General features: G+C 38.4%; 1 protein-coding gene across 2 annotated transcripts in view; it reads left to right on the top strand.

Annotated features, from left to right (window-relative positions):
• SLC12A1 (solute carrier family 12 member 1) overlaps positions 1–19,461 on the top strand; it is a 49,084-nt gene that overhangs the window by 6,937 nt on the left and 22,686 nt on the right. The window contains exons 4-14 of one of the 2 annotated variants that reach the window (XM_072871146.1): positions 4,693–4,788; positions 5,464–5,603; positions 6,065–6,175; positions 7,126–7,237; positions 7,732–7,859; positions 10,857–10,941; positions 12,666–12,817; positions 14,444–14,551; positions 15,359–15,482; positions 16,414–16,515; positions 18,386–18,541. In XM_072871146.1, the coding sequence (XP_072727247.1) occupies positions 4,693–4,788; positions 5,464–5,603; positions 6,065–6,175; positions 7,126–7,237; positions 7,732–7,859; positions 10,857–10,941; positions 12,666–12,817; positions 14,444–14,551; positions 15,359–15,482; positions 16,414–16,515; positions 18,386–18,541 (1,314 nt within the window). Of the gene's footprint in view, positions 1–3,966; positions 4,063–4,692; positions 4,789–5,463; positions 5,604–6,064; positions 6,176–7,125; positions 7,238–7,731; positions 7,860–10,856; positions 10,942–12,665; positions 12,818–14,443; positions 14,552–15,358; positions 15,483–16,413; positions 16,516–18,385; positions 18,542–19,461 lie in introns of both variants that reach the window. The other variant, XM_072871145.1, reaches the window with a different exon arrangement.

Below are 19,461 nucleotides of genomic sequence, written 5' to 3'. Positions count from 1 at the left end.
AGATCCCAGTCCCTAGGAGACTGGGCCCCGAAGCCTCCGTCCAGCATATTGTTGAGTGTTCAATGAAACCAGTGAGAGAAGAAAGTGCTCACACCACTGCAAGAATCTCCAGCAACTAGAAGAGCAGCTCAGTAAGGTGCAACAGATCAGTAGGTGGTGTGTGGTACAACTTCCTTTTTAGAGCTGCTGCTCTGGGGAAGCACAGAAATGTGAACTGCGAAGGCAGTGTCACTCTGTGTTACATGACCATACAGTCTAGAATAATGGAGCCCTCATCTTTGACTGGCACCCAGATGGCATAAAAAACAGCAATCCAAAGGGTGGATGGCAAGTATTCCAGTTTGGATTCTCACAGAATGGAAATATTAAGTAGACACAAGCTGGAGTCCAAACCCTGGCCTCAGGGCATCAACTCTCCTGGTCCTGGAGAGACTCAGTGCTCAAATTCAGATTGAATATAAATACCATTCACTTCCTTGTTAATGGAAGTGAAATGAAACACTTAATTGAAACATCTCCAAAATTTTGCATGGTTTAAGTCTCATTTCCAGCAAAATACAGTAACTTCACAGAAGTTTCTCTTGACCAAGATTGAGCTTTTAAAAAAAGAGAAACAAATGAAATGTTTATTAAGAAAAAAATCCAGCCACAAACTTAGACACACAAATGGGGGGGCGGGGGAAGCAATAAAAGTTCCAGAACTAAGTGGAAGAACTTTACCTACTTTTGCAGTGCTCCATGCGTGGCTCTAGCAGTGTGCCTGACAAAGGGGTGCTTGCTGATTTTATGATGCATACCAAATGAGAGCGTACAGCCCAGGGCACTCATAAGTATATGCCTTGCCATGAAAATTCTGCATCTTAATATTGCCAAGACTTTGCTCTGGGGTTTCATGCAAAATTAGTTTTTAAGGGCAGTTTAGTAACTTATTGAGATCATCAAGAAGTATTACTTTGTTTTGAGGTGTGAGAATAGCCATAGGCAAGAGTAATTCATTTTAGAACAACTTACTTAGCAGCCATATGCCTGGGTTTCAATCTAAACTTTAATCAGATTTTAACGTTAATTTGCACCAACATCAGTTACAGCCTTTCTGCTTTCACATTTAATTTTACCATTTTAATTCATTGATAAGCAGACCCTCCTTTCTTATGGTTTATTGCTCTGCTGTTGCTTTTTAAAATTGCATGCCTTATGTAAGGAAGTTAGTTTTACTTCTGAAAATGAGACATCAAATTCCATTTGAATAATTTCTGAATGCATTTGCTGAATGTCTTACAAGCAATGAGCTTTAAGTCCCTAGCCAAGCTGCTTAAGGAGAACAGTGATGGAAGCTCATCATCACCAAGGCCCGGGGATTTCACTGGGTACTGCTACTAACATGGAAATTAAATGAATCAGTTAAACCACCATCTGGGCACCATTTATATCCCCATCATTAGAGGGCCAAAGAGAGAAAACCCAGTTATTTCTGTATCCTGATAGGCTGTCTTGGGCAAAAGCTCTTACGGGGGAAAAAAATAATGTTCCAACACGGTTCTCTGATTATCATCAGCTGGGAAAAAAGGGACAGTACGGTCCTGACAAGGTTCCAGGTCCAAAACTAGTCTGGTATTTCCACCTAACATCTGGGGACTCTGCGAAGTCTGTATTTTTATCTATACATGGAATGGTTAGCCAAAGGCAGGGAAAACCACCAAGTTTATGTTAACTGAAAATCTGGCCCCAAATATTACAATTATGTTAACTTACGTTATATTACAATGATGTTTTGGTTGAGTCACTGTTTTATGCACTTTTCTTCTTAAATGTTAAAATATTTTTTTAAATTAACATTAAAGCCTTCCCAAGCAGATATTACTCATCAAATAAATATCTGACCCTATTTATCATATACATGTTAACAACATGAATTGTGAAATGCAATAGAAAATCCTGAAAAAAATATTCCTTAGGATGCACATGCACTTATCAAATAATTTAAAAACTACTTTAAGAATAATATGTCTAACTTATTCAATTTAAGAGTTAACAGCTGATTAAAAGTCATATTCAGACACTTCTCAGGCACAAAATTTTCATGGTTTAACAATATCCTTCTATGTAACGGTAGCTGACCAAAAGGAATGACCATTGGGATTTTTTTATACAGACCTGCATACAAAATAGGTGCATGACTAGTTATAGTAAGAGTTCAGAAATCAATAGGATAAACATGATTTATTAGATGCTCAAATCACTTTAAGTATACTACACTATGTTATATATCATTTATATCTCACACATTATATTGCTGTATCTTAAAGGATTGTGATAACATGGCTATAATTTAAGCAGCAAAGAACATTCATTCAGGGATTGGGTGTCTATAACCATCCAGTATGAACTGAAGTCAGAAATCTGATCTGGAAGCCAGAAGGTAGAAATACAGCAGATAAATCAATATGTTTGTAGCATTTCTAGATGGATGTCAGTTGTAGGATCCAGGTTTCAATTTGGACGAGCCCTGGTCAATAAATATTGCTACAAGCAATGTATAATCTTCAGTTCCACACTGAAGACCTGTGTACCTTATGGAAACAAGAGAGCTATTGCATAAGTGTTAGCAAGTTCAGATAAAACTAAGAACTGATTCCATGTTTAGCACCAAACTGTAATTATTTCTTTTTTTTTTCCCAGTGTCTCCCCCTCCCTCCCCCCCCATAAAAATGGGAATAAAAGCAATACAGTGGAGAGAAAAATGTCATATTATTTCTTCACCTGACTTGAAACAAGAAAGTATTCTGGAACTACAGAGTCAAACTCTTCTTGGTAGTGCCAGAAAATATAATAGAAGCAATGGCCATAACTGTAGCTTGGGAGGCCCAGTTTGTACACAAAGAAAAACTTTTTCACTGGGCAGGTAGTCTAGCCCTGGAACATATCCAAAGAGGCTGTGGGATCTTTGTCCATGGAGGTATTCAAGACCCAGCTAGCCAAAGCCATCACTGATTTAATCCTGTGTTGGCAATAGTTCTGCTATGACTGGGAGGCTGAGCTACAGACCTTCAGAAGTCACTTCCAACCAATGTTTCTATGATTCTAAATCCTACTAGGCACCTCCTACTCATATAGTTTCTAGCACAGTTTCACAAAGTTAGCAGAAACCTGATCATACAGCTAAAGATTGGAAACATACTCAGACTTCAGTCTTACTCAAACTGAAACCCAGTTCACCTATCACTAATCACCTATCACTGATCTTCAGATGTTTGATTATTTCTCTTTAATTATACAATTTTGTGGTATCAGCTAAAAAAAAAGATGCTAAATTCTCTAAGATTACAGGTCACATGTTAAAGTAAATGGCGTCTAAAAAGTAGTATTTGTTTTTTCAAATGTTTGTCTTGCGTTAGAGAAACTACTTTTTGCAAGGAAAGAGGGAGATGAGGAGAGAGTGGGGAAGCACAGCACTTGATAGCTTGGCAAGTAAGGATATAGAAGGCTCGTATTGGGTATTGTCTCTCTACCCGATAGACTCTTTGGCCTGGTGCACTATGAAACTATACAGTCAGTCTTTTTCTGATTCAATATTTAATTAACTGATTAAATACAGCAGCATTCTTACAAGAGCTCTGGTTAATGTGTCGATCTCTTCACTTAAACAGCCAGGATGTATATTAAAGGCAGATATAAGCATCCATGCCAAGGGACACTTGTTTGCTCATTCCCTCCAGCCTTTGAAAATCATGACAGCTTCTGGCTAGGGTACTCCTATCAGAAAGAATCACTGCTTGAAGACTGATGGGAACAATTTACTACCATGACATGGACTCCTTGGAAATGTTCTGCAAACTGCAAGTGGTCAGCAAACCATCTTTTCAGTTTATTGCTCTGATTGTGGCCTGAAAATTCAATTTAAAGAGAGAATGATTTGTAGGAATCATGGAACATGAGTAAAATATTTTATCTTCTTATTACTGACAGGTCTTGGAGTAATCATAATTCTTCTCGCCACGATGGTAACCTCAATTACTGGGTTGTCAACTTCTGCAATAGCAACTAATGGGTTTGTCCGTGGAGGTAAAAATCTTAGGGTTACTAATGCTTTCAAGCCCAAAACAGTCTTTATGTATTATTTTCATATGAGGCAAACCAGAGGGACAATAAACCAAATGGTACATCCAAAGGAACTGGAAGGTAACAATTCTAGCCACCTCTAATCACAATTTATGGCACGTTTGTAATTTTTAATAAATCCCAGATTTCAGTTCAGTCTGTGAAGTACGTTTCAGATGTTCCTGCCTGATGCTGAGCAAGGGATGGCTTCTGGCTCTTCATGGAGTTCTTCTGTTACCTTTCAGCAGATCTTTCTTATTCAGAACATTCCAGGTTGGACATCCTTGGACAAACTGAGCACGAGGCATCTCTTCCTCTCATTTTAAAGACTAATGCAGATCAGTGGATATCTTCAATTTAATGCCTTCTTTATAAAATTCCTTACGTTTCAGCCACTCCTTGGAAGATGAGTAAATAATTTTTCTGGAAAACTGCATGTCAGGTATTTTTTATGAAACAAAGTTTTAGTCCATTTCAGAGCTTTGAAGTTATAACTGGTCTTCTCTAACCTCTGCAGAAAGTTCTTACTACATCATTTAAGCAGAACAGGTATTTGAATACACTTGAATATACTTTCTTTTTCGGATCTTTCAGGTCTTGGAATCATAGTTATTGGTCTGAGTGTAGTAGTAACAACATTAACAGGTATCTCCATGTCTGCCATTTGCACTAATGGAGTAGTAAGAGGAGGTAAGTGAATATGATCTCATGAAAAATTAAAAAATCTGCAGATTTGGATTTGAAAAAAAATGGAATTGAGATAACTGTGTTATAAGCAAAGCAATAATAAATAAATATATTTGGAGTGAACTCTCTCAATGGTTCAACAGTAAATTAAAATTTATATAATCTTAAACACTTCCTGACAATAAATATTAAGTGCCAGTGAGATGAGATGAGATGAAATAATTAACTGACAAAGTAATATGGTCCATTTATGGTGATATGCAAAAAAGAGTAAAGATTTACTACATCACTATGCAGGAGCTTTAACAATGCACCACATAATATGATCTTTCATGCTAACATTGGGGTAGATCCAAGTAAGTTAGAACCTGTCTGGAAGTGAGGTTCTCTCTGCTCCGTGTTACTATATTATGTATCATGAAAAATTATTTGAAGGTCCAGTTTTGCATGCTAATATGCACTAAAAAGATTTCTGTAATAGAAAGGCATACAGAAAAGTCTGAAGGCAGAACCAGTACAAAGGACATTCCTTTTTTATCAGCGTCCTCTATTAATATAGGGCAAATATGGATTATGTTTGTTAAGCTAAAAGCAGAGATTCCTGCATTATTATGTGAGAAAAATGAGCAAAACCTGAGCGTTTAGTTGTGCTGAAATAACAATAATTTCTGTCTACAGGTGGAGCATACTATCTTATCTCAAGAAGTCTAGGACCAGAGTTTGGTGGATCTATAGGACTTATCTTTGCTTTTGCGAATGCAGTGGCAGTTGCTATGTATGTAGTTGGATTTGCCGAAACAGTTGTAGAACTTCTTAAGGTAAATGTAGATGTTTCATGTATACAATTAAATTGGTTTGGGTTTTTTTTTTTCTTTTGGGAGGGGTGGTGTTTTGGTTTGGGGTCTGTTTGTTGGTTTGTTTTATATAATATATTTATTTAAGTGGTGACCATTTTTAGCTGAGGCTGGGACATCTTTAGCAGGGAAGAAGCTGGTCTGTCTAAACATGCCATAGAGTGCTTCTCCATTATTTCTACCTTATGAATATATTTCATACATTTCTCAAGAAGAATCTCAAAATCAGTAAAGGAACAGACATCTAATTAGACAGGCAAATAACCCCAACTACAAAGAGCCAGCTGGAACATGACATCCAAACACTTGGTCTCACAAATCTCTGAAACTTTGACAGCTCACTGCTTTCTATTTCACCTTGTTGTCTGATCCCACCAGTTGGGCAGAGAAAAACTGGTTCTAATAACGTTTCTTACTGCTTTCAGGAGAGTGATACACTGATGGTAGATGAGTCCAATGACATCAGAATAATAGGTACCATAACTGTTGTATGTCTTCTTGGCATCTCTGTTGCTGGCATGGAATGGGAAGCAAAGGTAAACCTTTAAAAGAACATAAAAGCAAGCAGTATGTTAGACTACTGTACAGCATTTGTGTGTGAGGAATGCTATGCAACAGGTGGAATTTTCAAAAGCACTCAGTTTAAGTTTACGCTTCATCTTTCTAAAAGCAATAGCAGTTTAATCATTACATTCAATGAAAGCACAATTACTCCATGCTCTTCCTTGAACATACATTTAAAAGGGAAGAGAAAGTTTGTGTTTGTGCAGACAGCTTGATTATATTGATTTTTGTAATTCACAGCATCATTTAGAGCCTTGGGTAAGTGCCCCTTTTGGCCTTATTTTTGATGCACCTTGACAGAATAAACAGTAGTAAAAACAATATATAGTTTTATCACTGTACTCTCTCACGCTCTACTCAGCAGAAGAGCTCTATTTGCTATCCATTCCTTAATCTCTAATGATTTCTGCTACTCCTTCACCTGTAAAAAAAAGTTCAGAATAGAAATTCAAATGGAAATACTTTAGAGGGTGGAATACAGCTACCAAAATCAGGTCCAGAATAGCACCCTTATTTTTACATTCTGCTGTAAGGGACACTAGAACTACTTGTAAAAGAGATCAGAAAAACAATTAGATAGTATAACCCTTGAAGTGACAACCCACCATAACTAAACAAATTTTATAATATTATAAAAATGTCTTATACTTGATATTAATGCATTAGCTGTTCCGTTTTGCCTTTTCTTGTAAAGAAACTAACACAAAATTAAATTATAATTATATTTTTCATAACCCCCTTAGTAAAAACTATCTGCTGTTGTCATTAGCTGATTCAGCTATCTTGATTCCTGGTATTTTCAAAAACTACAGAACTTAGTAATCTGTCATAGAGAACACACACAGATAACTTACTATATAGCCATCTCCCAACTCAATGCAAATTAAAATAATCAGGAAAATCTTTTTGTTTCTATTAATAGGCTCAAGTTATTCTTCTAGTTGTTCTCCTTGTTGCCATTGCAAACTTCTTTATTGGGACAGTCATTCCTACCAACAACGAAAAGAAGGGAAGAGGCTTTTTTAATTACCAAGGCAAGTAACCTTGCTATCTATCATAAAATAATAAGTTTGCATTCTTTTTGGCTTCATACTGAGTTAAGGATTCCACTGAAAAAGGTCACAAGATCAGGATCTTCTGCCCAAGTTTAAGTAAGCTTGCAAACCAAGGGAATTTATTTCATCTTTAATTTTGAGTCTGTCTCTCTGCTGCTGAAGCTGACAGCACAGTTAGCTGCAGCTTGAGTCATTTATATATCAGCAGAGCGCAGACAAACTTTTACACAGAGCTAAATGCAAGTGCTGTAGTGACACTCCTGTCACTTCAATATGGATCTGTAGCTCTGAGATGCAGACAAGCACATCCTACTGGGGACCAGACTAAGGAAATCAAATTCACTTTGCTTATGATGTGAGACAGATTCAAACCCAGTCGTCCAGATGTGAAAGACTAGCTTATTCACCTCCTTCATTAAGTAACTTTGGAATAAAATCCTGGTGGTATGTTTAATTTTCACCTATATTTGCAGCATCAATATTTGCAGAAAACTTTGGACCAGATTTCAGAAGTGGAGAAGGATTTTTCTCGGTGTTTGCCATTTTTTTCCCAGCTGCCACTGGCATTCTTGCAGGAGCCAATATCTCAGGAGATCTGAAAGTACGTATTTAATTAACTTCATAATACTAGCTGTAGGCTGAAAAAAGAACAAGGAAACAAATTATGAATCAACACTGTATTCAGTTTTAAATTATGTCTTATTTGGAAGCAAAATTCTCACTTTTAAGTACCTGCTTTATTATTTAAAAACATCAGTTCACATTTTCTCTCATGCATTATGGCTATTTACACAAATTACTGCATTCAGATTTGGGTTGCTATATCATTTAAAAGCATGTTTCAATAACCTATAATAATATATCATTAATGGTCCATTAGCAGCACATGACATAAGATAAATTACATGTGTATCTCTTGGCGCTCTTGCAAAATCTCCTAAAACATCATCCCAAAAAGCATACCTGTAAAGCTCATGTTTGTACTTACAAGAATCAGTGGAGACCAGCTTTTTCTATTCAGGGTTATAGGAAGGGCAGAGCAAACACAGCATTTAATGAAAGCAAGTATGTCCCAATCCCATGTCACTACTGCTCCTCAAAGGAAAAGCTGCAGGTTTGCAGCTGTGACAAAAGAAAGGAGTCTGAAGAGAAAGGGAAAGGAGGTCCAGGGGTGCCCAACTGTCTTGCTGTGGCCATTCTGTCAGGTCCCCACTCTGCTCTTGCAGTATAGCAGTTGTACAAGATGATATTTCCAGTATCTAAACATACTGGTAAATTAGAGAGAGCAATTTAGTTTTAACTTTGAGTGCCCTCTAGTTTTCATGACTTTGCACAGTGTATTTAATGCAAAGAGTCTTTAAAGCTAAACATAAAGATGAAGTAATTTGAAGCTCAGCAAAGCATTTGGTAAAACTTCTTTAGTAAGTGTGGAGCAATGCAATACTTCGTAATATTACAAGAAATTCAGAAATGCACCAGGGGTATCCATAACTCAAGTCTTGCAATCTAATACTAAAAAAAAACACACCCCAAAACCCCCAAAAAACAACAGCAAAAACCAGACAAAAACCCAAACTAACACCCCCAAAAAACCCAAAACAAAAAAGAAAAAAAAAGTCACCAAAAAGATGTGGCTCACACCCTGATAACCCCAGCATGTCACATGAAGTTATTTGGCTTTATCATATAGACCCATTGTCTTGTATATCTTAAGGACTCAACCAAAGGTTTGTTATTTCTGTATTAGCACAATAGTCACAAGTTCACCAGATCCTACCAACCTCAACAGCCATTTCTGTTTCCCTTCCTCACATTGAGTTGCTTGCCTCATCTCCTTTGTTTTCAGAGGACTGCTTTTGAAGCCAAGCACAGAGAGAAATATGTAGAAACTAAGCCACTAATAGCATCTATGAGATTCCATTTTTAATTAAAAAACCAAAAACCATTGTATTTATGTCCACTGAGACTGAATCAGCCTCACACAATCACCATCCTTTTATCAAACAAAAATAATTCTTTTGCCATATATGGTGCTCTCTATACATGGCAAGCTCCCAAAGCAGCAGCACTTCTTTCATAAGCTATTTGAAAGAGTCTGAGCAGACCAAGGGAAGCGGTTCTCCCGTTGGCTCTCTGCAGTTTTTTCAGTCTGGCAATAAGTGGACTTCTATAACCAAGTCCTCCAGGCTGCAGATTCCCCACTGAGCATGTTTAGATGCATTAGACAGGTCTAATTAAATTAACCAGTCTCTCCAGAAATCTAAAAGACAAGCTAAGAAGTATTTTAAAAGTGTAAAATTGACCAAATTTCTTTAGAATTTGTTCCAAACACCTACGTACATGCTTCTGTAACTGCTACACACTCAAGCAGTGGCCTAGTCCAAAGCCTACTTACAGAAACAGTTAGTCTTCCTAGCGACTTCAGTGAGTTTTGGAGCAGGCCCTAAAGTGCTAACATCATATTAAATATGTGTTTAATTATTGGTAAAATTTAAAAGTTGTAAAGCTATAAGAAGCTTTAATCCTAAGATTTATGGTTATAGTGTTTAGGATTGCAGCATGAGACTCCACAAAAACAGTGACCTAAGACATGCACATCAGAACTGTATAAATTAAAGTTACCATGATCTGAGGACAAAAGGTCTTATGCAACTGAAGTGACTTTGCAATTATTTTTCAGCTCAATAAATCCTTACCTCATTTAAAAATTATATTAATTATTAACACAGTTAAGTCATTCATCTGTGTTTCACACAACACTCCAGATTTGGATTTTGGTTTTTTTCCCACGCAACAAGAATGGTTATAAAAGTACAAAAGTCTGTGGCTTAAAATGTATTCCATGCATCTTTGACTTAAAAAACCTCACTAAACCAACTTAAGAAGGCAATTCATAAAGAGTGCTTCCTAGCATAAACAAACACACACTAAATTGTAAGCTAGTATTAAAATCCCCTTTAAAATTACAATGTACCATGCAGATCTTTGGACTCTTACTTACAGTTGCATGATCAAAGCCAATATTGTTGTAAGCCAGTCTGTAAGCATTATAACCCAGCCTTACTGAATTATCTAAATTAAAAGTCAAAACAGTGAAAGGAAGTAGGTTGTTGTCAAGACACAACTAACAATTAACAGTCGCTAGTCACAAAAGTACTGTATTCTGTACAGGGTGACTATCTGCATCTATCTTACCAATTAACCAAAAATGGTCCAGCCTTGTCATTCACAGGAGTTTGATGGTTAGTTCAACTCTTTACCCATTTTATCATTAAACTTTAAAATAAAGCCCATTGCAATGTAAAGAAAGTTTCGAGCTTCCAGAAATGCAGAGCCTAGGACTCTCCTGCTGCCATAAACATGACCTCTGCTCCTGCAGAATATCCTTCACTACGTCCAGGATAGGAGCACTGCACCACAGGACTGCTCCGCTATCTACATGCTGAGACAGGAAATGTTGGTGCAGATCTAAGTGATAAAAATCTACCCTCTAAAGGTATCCTCATACCACAATGTGACAGGACTCCCTAGCATGCAAATGCAATGAGAGTGCAGCACACGAACTCACAGTGTTTTTTGGTCACTGCTTTGTTTTAAGGATCCACAAAGTGCGATACCCAAAGGAACAATGCTGGCCATTCTGATTACAACAGTTGCTTACATTGGCGTTGCAGTATGTGTAGGTAAGTACAGAACCTCTACTTCATGTCTTAATTTATACAGTTAAAGTTTGAAAGCCTGGTATGCAAATGAATTAACCTCACTGCTTTTTCATCTTGTGGGTTTATTATGTAGAGAGATAGTTGTTTTGATTTTACTGTATGTAAAAACAGTGGGGAAAAAAGCAGCAATCAGCAGAAACAAAAGTCCCTGTTTGGCAGCTGGATTTTTGTATAACTTGTACGGTTACTTTTGCATTTGATTCAGTAACAAAGACCACTAGCATATAGTATCCATGAGCATAGTAAAGATTAAAGGAACCTCTGGATCAATCTGCTGATCTTTTTTTCCTCACTCACACTGAAATTTCACATCACTTCTACTTGCTTTCATTAGTCCTACTGAGCACTCAGGAGTAACAGGGTAACACACACATTTTGTGTGTTATATGTCAAAGACAGAAATCAATTGCCTGTCCTAAAGAAGATGCACTACGTGACTAGGTGCTCTACAATATTGGAATGTGAGGTAACAAAACAGACACCAGAGTAAAGAGGAGACCTGTACTGAAGCCATGAACTGCGTTGGAGGAATATGCAATTAAATTCTCATTACAAGGCTACAATAAATCTCTGTTCAAGAAAAAGATTTTTCTTTTTCTATTTTAATAGTACTGTAAGAAAGAGTGTTGTAAATGACACTCTTCCATATGAGCAAATACCTCAATACTGCATGAAAGCCCTGCGGCGTACTCCCTTTTCTGGGAGATGAATCTCAAGTCTTCTTGACTTTTGTGGTCCTTGTACTTTATGCAAAAGGCAGAATACTAGAGTCAAGCTGCAGCTCAGGTTATTGCATTATTTGGATCTAACTTTCCCCTGCAATTAAAGTTGAAATAGTAATTCTTCACTTTCTATTATAAATCTGTGTTAATGCATTGTTCTGTTCTCACAAGCAATAGCTGTATTTCAACTTCAGAGCTATCTACTTTTCAGTGCAATACTTTTTTTTTTTCCTTTCTGTTTGCATATTGATTTGCTAAATAGATAATGGTTACTTTGGGACTCTCAATAACAATGTTTTGTGACATATTTGAAGATCCATACAAACTTACATTTTGGCTGCTGAAGAAGTTGAGATCAGCACTCTTAAGTTAACTCCATATGTTTCTTCCCATTTCTGGTGGCAAACAAAAAACCATCACATAAATATTAATAAAAACAAAAAGAATATAGGTAATTTCTCCTGTTTAAAGTTTTTCTCACCATATTGGTATCAGTAGGGCTATGACAATTTGAACAGCTGAGGATCTGGGTCTCTAAACAAGTGTGTCCTTGTTAAACAAACAAAAAAAAGGTGTATGCCTAGACCTAAGACCCTCACTGACCTGTTTCCTTTGAATACTGGCATTTGTAAAAGTGATCACAGGCGGACAATATACTTCTGAGTTATTTAATTTATTGTTGATCTCTGTCTGGTTCTCTATTCTCAGAAATATGCTAGTCCTCATTAGTCAACTAGCCGATTATTTTAAAAGTAACAGAAGTTAATATTTGCTTACAGACAACATAAGAACTAAGCCACAATAAAGAGAAGTAATCTCTGCCCAACATGAAACATTGCTCTTTGGGATGAGACTAAGGCAGCAGTTGTACAAAATGTGTGCAGACTAAGAGTCAAAGTGTGGCAAGAACATTCTTCCGATGTCACAAGGAAGGAAAATAATAATATATCATTGTTTCCACAGCCTCCTGTGTTGTACGAGATGCTACTGGGAACATCAATGATACAGTTGTAGCTGGAATGAGCTGCAATGGATCATCTGCCTGCAGCCTAGGCTATGATTTTTCCAGATGCGCAAGTCAGCCATGTGATTATGGGCTGATGAATAATTTTCAGGTTTAAATGAGATAATACATATAATCATAAGCAATACATGAATGCATAAGTACAAACATGCAAAACCATTATTTGCTGACAATTAACTGCAACAGGACTTTCATCCACTTTTATCTAAAAAAGTAAAAAACTGTAGGAATAATCAAAGGGAGAAGTCCCCTGCATTCCACATTACCTTCATACTGCCCAACACTAGCCTCCCGAGCACTCTGGTAAGGTCTTTACCTCCTCTTTCAACAAGTAGCATCCAGCAGTATATGCTGTAACATCTTCAAACTCAAAATCTAGACTTAACAGAGACCTCAGGAACTCCTGTCAGATGAGCAACTCATCTCACTGCTCTTTACATATGGATGAGATTCTACCTCAGGGGTGCTGTGGTCACTGTTAAAGGTTTGTGCCGCAGTACAGAAAACGGAGTTCTGACTTAAAAAAAAAGTATCCAAAAATAGTCGAGTGAAAAATCAAGTGAGAAGTAATGGGGTCTTTCTCCTAGGCCAGAAAGAGACTCTCTGCCATTTTTATTCTTCAAAATAAAGCTCAAGCAAAGCATCAAAGTAAAGCAGTTCTTCTGCAGCCGGACAACCACGGCTCCCAGATGTCTGTTCAGCCCCTGTGCTTCGCGGGCCACGAGAGGAGCTCACCACCCACCTGCACTTGCTTTTCAACTAGCCATTTGTAGCTTTTAAAGTCACTTGCTTTTTTCCCAGCTGGCTCTGCTAAATGACAGGGCTAGGTAACCACCTTAAAAGGGATATGCTATCTCTGTCACAGACTACTTTTCCTTCCTTTCTTGATCATTTGCCATCCTCACTCCCACCCCAGTTCAGCTGCCCAGACCCAGGGCAACCCTTAAAATCAGTGACCTTCCTACAGCCATAAACAGTTTCACTTCTTGCATTTATCTTTGCCAGACTAAAGTCAGAAAAAAATATGTCTTCATCGGACAAATCTCCAGGATTAACTGGTTTCTTTCAAGGAGTACTTCCTACACACCAAAAAGCATCTGGCAATCACATCTGTCCACTTTATCTTTTAGCTTCCTTGCCTGGTGCTCCTCAACAACCCTTTTGCTTCAGTGGTCTGGTCCCAGAGGCCAGCACAGCCCCTCTGGGAGGGCTGAGGGAGGCCTGGCGGTGACCATCATCACTGTTTGCAGCACTGCTGTTATGCCAGCACAATCAGGCGTCTTCTCTCTTTTTTAGCCATACTAAATAATTAAGAAAAAAGTCCAATCCAAACCAAAGTAAGTGCATCCAACCACATTTTGTCCTTCGGTGCTTTGCCACGCTCTTTCCATTTTCCCTTCTTGCTACAAGCTGGCTATTTACCCATCAAGTAGAGGCTGTTACTTATAGCAACCAGTTAGTAAAGGAGGTGAGAAGATCTCACAGAGTACTTGTCTCCCTCAGCAGACAGCTGCATACTTGTATAAAAATTTGACTATGCCTCCATTGCTTTTTACTAAAACAGGAATAATAGTACTTACCTACTTCACAGTATATTGAATTGAGGACCGTGAAAAGCACAGACACATAGAAACAGAGTACGTAAATAGGTCTGTGATCAAAAAGTGTATCCAAACGCAAGCCCGACTATTGTTTTTTCCTTCTTTTTTTCCTAAAGGTGATGAGCATGGTGTCTGGCTTTGGTCCTCTCATCACAGCTGGCATCTTTTCTGCTACTCTGTCATCAGCTCTGGCATCTCTTGTCAGCGCACCCAAAGTTTTCCAGGTAAAATTAAACTATCCATTTCCTTATACTCTATTTTACTTCAAAGACATACCATTTAGTTGAACTCTGTGCCAAATATGGTAAATATTTAAATAACACTGACACACGTGGGAGGAAGAGGCAGGGAAAACAGTATGCAGAATGTTTTTCAACAGAAATAGGCAGGTCTTACCACCCTCATACAGGGATAAGCATTTAGGATCATAATGTTCCTTTGGACAGAGCTCAGCTTTGCTGTAGGAGCAGGGGATACACGTGTGCTTGTTACAGATAGCTTCAAGGCTACTTCCAGGACCACTTCTATCTCCTTCCAGAAAGCCACCCTGTAAGCACAGGAGTGCCAGGAATATGCACAGGAGCCCTCAGGACCATAAGATTCAGGTGCTGGCAGATGCGCTCAAGCCGGCTGTCCAGAAGCTGTCTGGGCAGCAGTAATGTGGACAGAATGGGAACAGAGGGCATGGGACAGAAAGATAACCTGTACAACTTACACCAAGCCACTGATTTGTGCTTCAGCTTCCTCCAGTTTAGACTCTATTTAGCTATTCAGTTAATCTTTTTTTTTAAAGCACTGAATAAGTATTAAATACCTGTGATTCTGTTTTCCTGCTATATAATAATATAGTAGCATATTGGTTTATCACCTTATTTGAAATTTTATGTGCCATAGCAGTAGATGTACTCAAAGTACTAAGGTAGATTTAATTTTTGTTTAGCAAAAGCCTAGTAAGCTGTCACTCACAGACAGTGAACTTCTGATGTAAGAAAGCACTGCTTAACAGAATTAAGTTCTGATTTGTCTACCAGGCTCTTTGCAAGGACAACATCTACAGAGGGCTCCACTTCTTTGCCAAAGGATATGGAAAAAACAACGAGCCCATCAGGGGATATGTTCTCACTTTCATGATTGCTATGGCATTCATTTTGATTGGTTTGTATATCGTTACACAACTGCTATAATCTCATGTTTTGAAATTATATAAGCTGATATTTTAATACAATAATTAGCTATGGTTAGCAAAATTTCCAGCCAGGTAAGCTCTGACATAAGCCCAAGCACACTCAAAGACCTGGTTGCAATTCCATTATTCTTAAAGAAGGCAAAAAGAAACCAAGTGGAACTCTAGTAACATCTCGGCGCCACCATAGCCTCATTTTCAAAGATGCCGAGTAGGTGCAATTCCTGTTCACTCCACTGGAAGAGGGCAGTGCTTAGAACTATATCAAATAATGCAAAGTCACCAACTTTGAAAATGTTTTTCCAGTTTATATTGCGCATAGCTCTGAGGTAATTCTGAGATAATTAGGAAACCTACTCTGCCAAGCTTTCCCCACAGTCAGCTCCAAAGCAAATCCCAGTTCACCAGCATTGGTGGTAGAAGATCCCAGCTACCATATTTAGGGTGTGGGGATTTTTAAATTAGTTTTTCCAAGATTTGAAAGTCAAAATCTGTGACACTAAGTAAATGGGAAGTGTAGTAGAGAGAATTCAGATTGCCATTTAAAAAGCAAAACAGTAAGTTTTAGCGATAAGTCTTTTGTGAAACACATCTGTCCTCTCAATTATATATTTAAAATTCTGAAATTTACACCAGATCTACATCATTAAGAGCCAGTCTGTAGTATCAGAGTAACCTTGCATAGCACATAATATTATTAAAATCACCATCAGCAGACATTACTTAATATGAATGAAGGTATATCAAGGTGGCCTTAAATTAGTACCACAGGAAAATACCCAAGCTCTCCCTAGATGACAAATTCAGACAGTGTCTAGATTTAATGCATCATCAGGAAAAAGCTATCCAACAATCTAGGAAACTGGTGCCTGTGTCATACTTGTGTGTGTGTGTGTCTTGCAGCTGAACTGAATACCATTGCTCCCATCATCTCCAATTTCTTCCTCGCTTCATACGCTTTGATTAATTTCTCCTGCTTTCATGCCTCATACGCAAAATCTCCAGGTGAGTCTGCATTCACCAGTGATTTAAATGTGGGCTTCATAGCCTGATCTCTGCAAGTTTTTGACTGTATGTCAGAGAAAGCTGCAGTACCTGTAAAATATCTAAGCTATGTGATCTGAGGTTTTACTGCTCTCATTGAATATGATGACATTTTATTTATCTCCAAAAGATAAAAATAATGGCTCTAGTCCTTACATTCCCTACAGTTGTACAGGATGAAAGAAACTTCGGTGGATCCCAGTGGAGCAGAAATGCTCCTCCTCAGGGTGGTTTTTTCCCCTCACCATCACACAACACGAGTGGATAAAAACCTATGCCAACTCTAGCCACATAAAGTAAGCACGGTATAGTGGAGAGCCATTATACTCTTCTCCTCCAAATCTACAGTGAAATTTACAGGAAGGTTCATAAGAACAGTAATTGCGCTAGAAGTGATACTGCCTGGAAGGGAACATGTAGAACAAGAACAGGTCCACCAAACAGCATCAGCACAGCTCTGCAGTGGGTAATAGCAGAATTGTAGAGTGAAGCACAATGAGGTCCTGTTCAAGGGTTACTTGAGAGCCCCTCTCTACATTTGTGCAGCAAAGGAACATACTGGCTTTCAGGCTTGTGCATCGCCACAGCAGAATAATTCTCATCATCTTCATGAATGAAGGGGTGACACCTTACGGACTAAAGTCAATCAGCTGAGCAACACTGTTTTTGACACACAGGAAAGACAATTTCCTGCCGCTGTGAATGAATTATTCAATTTAAGGAGTGAGGAATACATTTTTGATTTCCAGTGTGAAGAAACTGCAGTAGTGACATAAATGCCTACATCAACTTCCTTCCTATAGATCTGCATGGTGCCATTTGTGCAGAGGGCAGAAAAGATGAGCACTTCTGCTAATTACCTGCACAGCTGAACAAATGCAGATCTGCTCTACACGGCCTTGGAGCTGAGTGAAAATTACCTCTATAGACTTCATGTGTATGCATCTAACTTTACTCTGCCACTACTCAACATTTCAGACAAAACTGCAGCCATTTTTCTTTTCTCATTTCCTCCAGTTAATTTCTGCCAATTCACAGCAATAGACTATAATGATTGCAAGGCTGCAGGACAGCAAATTTCTTCACAGCAGGACCTTCCCATTCCCTCATTACAAAGATGATCCAAGATAGGGTTGCTCAGCCTTTCCTTGTATCTTCCATGTTTTTTCCCCTCTCCAAAGAGTCTGCTCTGTAGAACACCTGGCAGAGACCTGCAAACCATGGAGGTTCACTGCTTGCCTCATCATTTTAATTGCTAGCAGGGGATGGATTCAGTACTGCAGCTGAAAAGCAGCAGGAATAATATCTTTTTAAAGTCAATTACAAATTATTTTATTTTTCTAAAGTGAGGCCAGGCAATTACCAAGTTTAAGACAGGTGCACTTACAGTATTGGGATAAACTCTCCTCTCAGCAAGTGTTTAGCTACCATTAATAAGTTCTATGTATATGCATCAAAAGGACACAGTAGCCAATTACCTGGAGTTACAGGAAAATCTATTTTCAGTTCTGAACCAGTGAGCTTTAATTTGGCAAAAATGCATATAAACAGAATGGCTACTCGAAGCCAGGCTGGACAAAGCAGTAGGAAAGGGTTTGCAGTAAAAGGCTTGTAAGACCCAGTACTCTCTACATACAGAAATCTACATCAGCCAGCACCTGAAAGTACCTGTTGATACTCATGATGCCTGAGAATTTGCACATACCACTCCCACCCCTTCTGACAGAGCCTGAAACAAATGGCACATGGGTTTGTATGCGCAAAATCAGTGGATCACCATTTGATCAATATATTTTATGCTCTTCCAATTTCCTCAATTCTCTTTAAACAGGTTGGAGACCTGCATTCAGATATTATAACATGTGGGTGTCACTTTTTGGAGCCCTGTTGTGCTGTGGTGTCATGTTTGTCATCAACTGGTGGGCAGCTCTCATCACTTATGCCATTGAGCTCTTTCTATATATTTATGTAACATACAAGAAACCAGGTAAGGCCACAAAACACTATTATTTTGTGTATATGTTATGCAGCCAGACTGGATTTTACAGGAATTAACTCTGCTTACAGAATTAGACATTACTTTTTCTCTGATACCTTTCTTTAGAGGGAAGTCTGGTGCATCCCATTAAATCCCACTTTATATAATATAGAGTAAGATGATAGTCTGGTGAATTTTTGCCTGTTTAACAAGCACTTCAAGTATGGTTCAGGGCTTTGTGTAAACACGCCAGCACACCAGTTTATTCCCACCAAATCTTTACGACATTTGGGCTTTTACTTGAGTATCACTCATAATTTTTTTTCCATCCACACACAAAACCTTACCTGAATTTTGCTGTGCTCTCAGCTGACTCCTCTGAGGTCCTCACTCAAAATGCAAACCTGCTGCCCATTATAGAACAAAAGTGAAAGCTGAATTACTCATGAACTGATCCTCCTCCAGCAGCTCCCCACAATTCCTCAGTAAATCAAGAAAGATGGGCACACTTTACTGCTGGAAAAAACTGCTTAGCAGGCTCAGCAAATCACAGGAGCTGTCCTCAGAAATCTGTGCGCTAGTACAATACAGCACCAGTAGGAGACTGCACAGTGTGGTTATTCACATCCAGGACAAAACCAACCCAGGTCCAGATCTCATTGCTAACCATCTGAATTACTTCTGCAGTAGAAAAAAATTAATACAAATAAAAGAGGCAAGTTTCCCAGCAGAAGATGTGCTTTCATTGCAGCTAGCTTGGGATAGCAACACCTAGTCTGAGCCTGTGTTATTCTCTTCTGTGTATATTGCTGCACTGTTGTGTGTCCTCCCTATCTGTGCTCTCATACCCACTGGGATGGTCTGTGGTTCTCTTCCTGTAAATATCATCAGCTGTAGGAGAACACACCTGTCACAAGACAGTTTGTCAA

This window comes from Ciconia boyciana, chromosome 8, assembly GCF_034638445.1.
Source record: "Ciconia boyciana chromosome 8, ASM3463844v1, whole genome shotgun sequence".
Classification (NCBI taxonomy): Eukaryota; Metazoa; Chordata; class Aves; order Ciconiiformes; family Ciconiidae; genus Ciconia; species Ciconia boyciana.
This window is presented reverse-complemented; position numbering and strand designations above follow the sequence as displayed.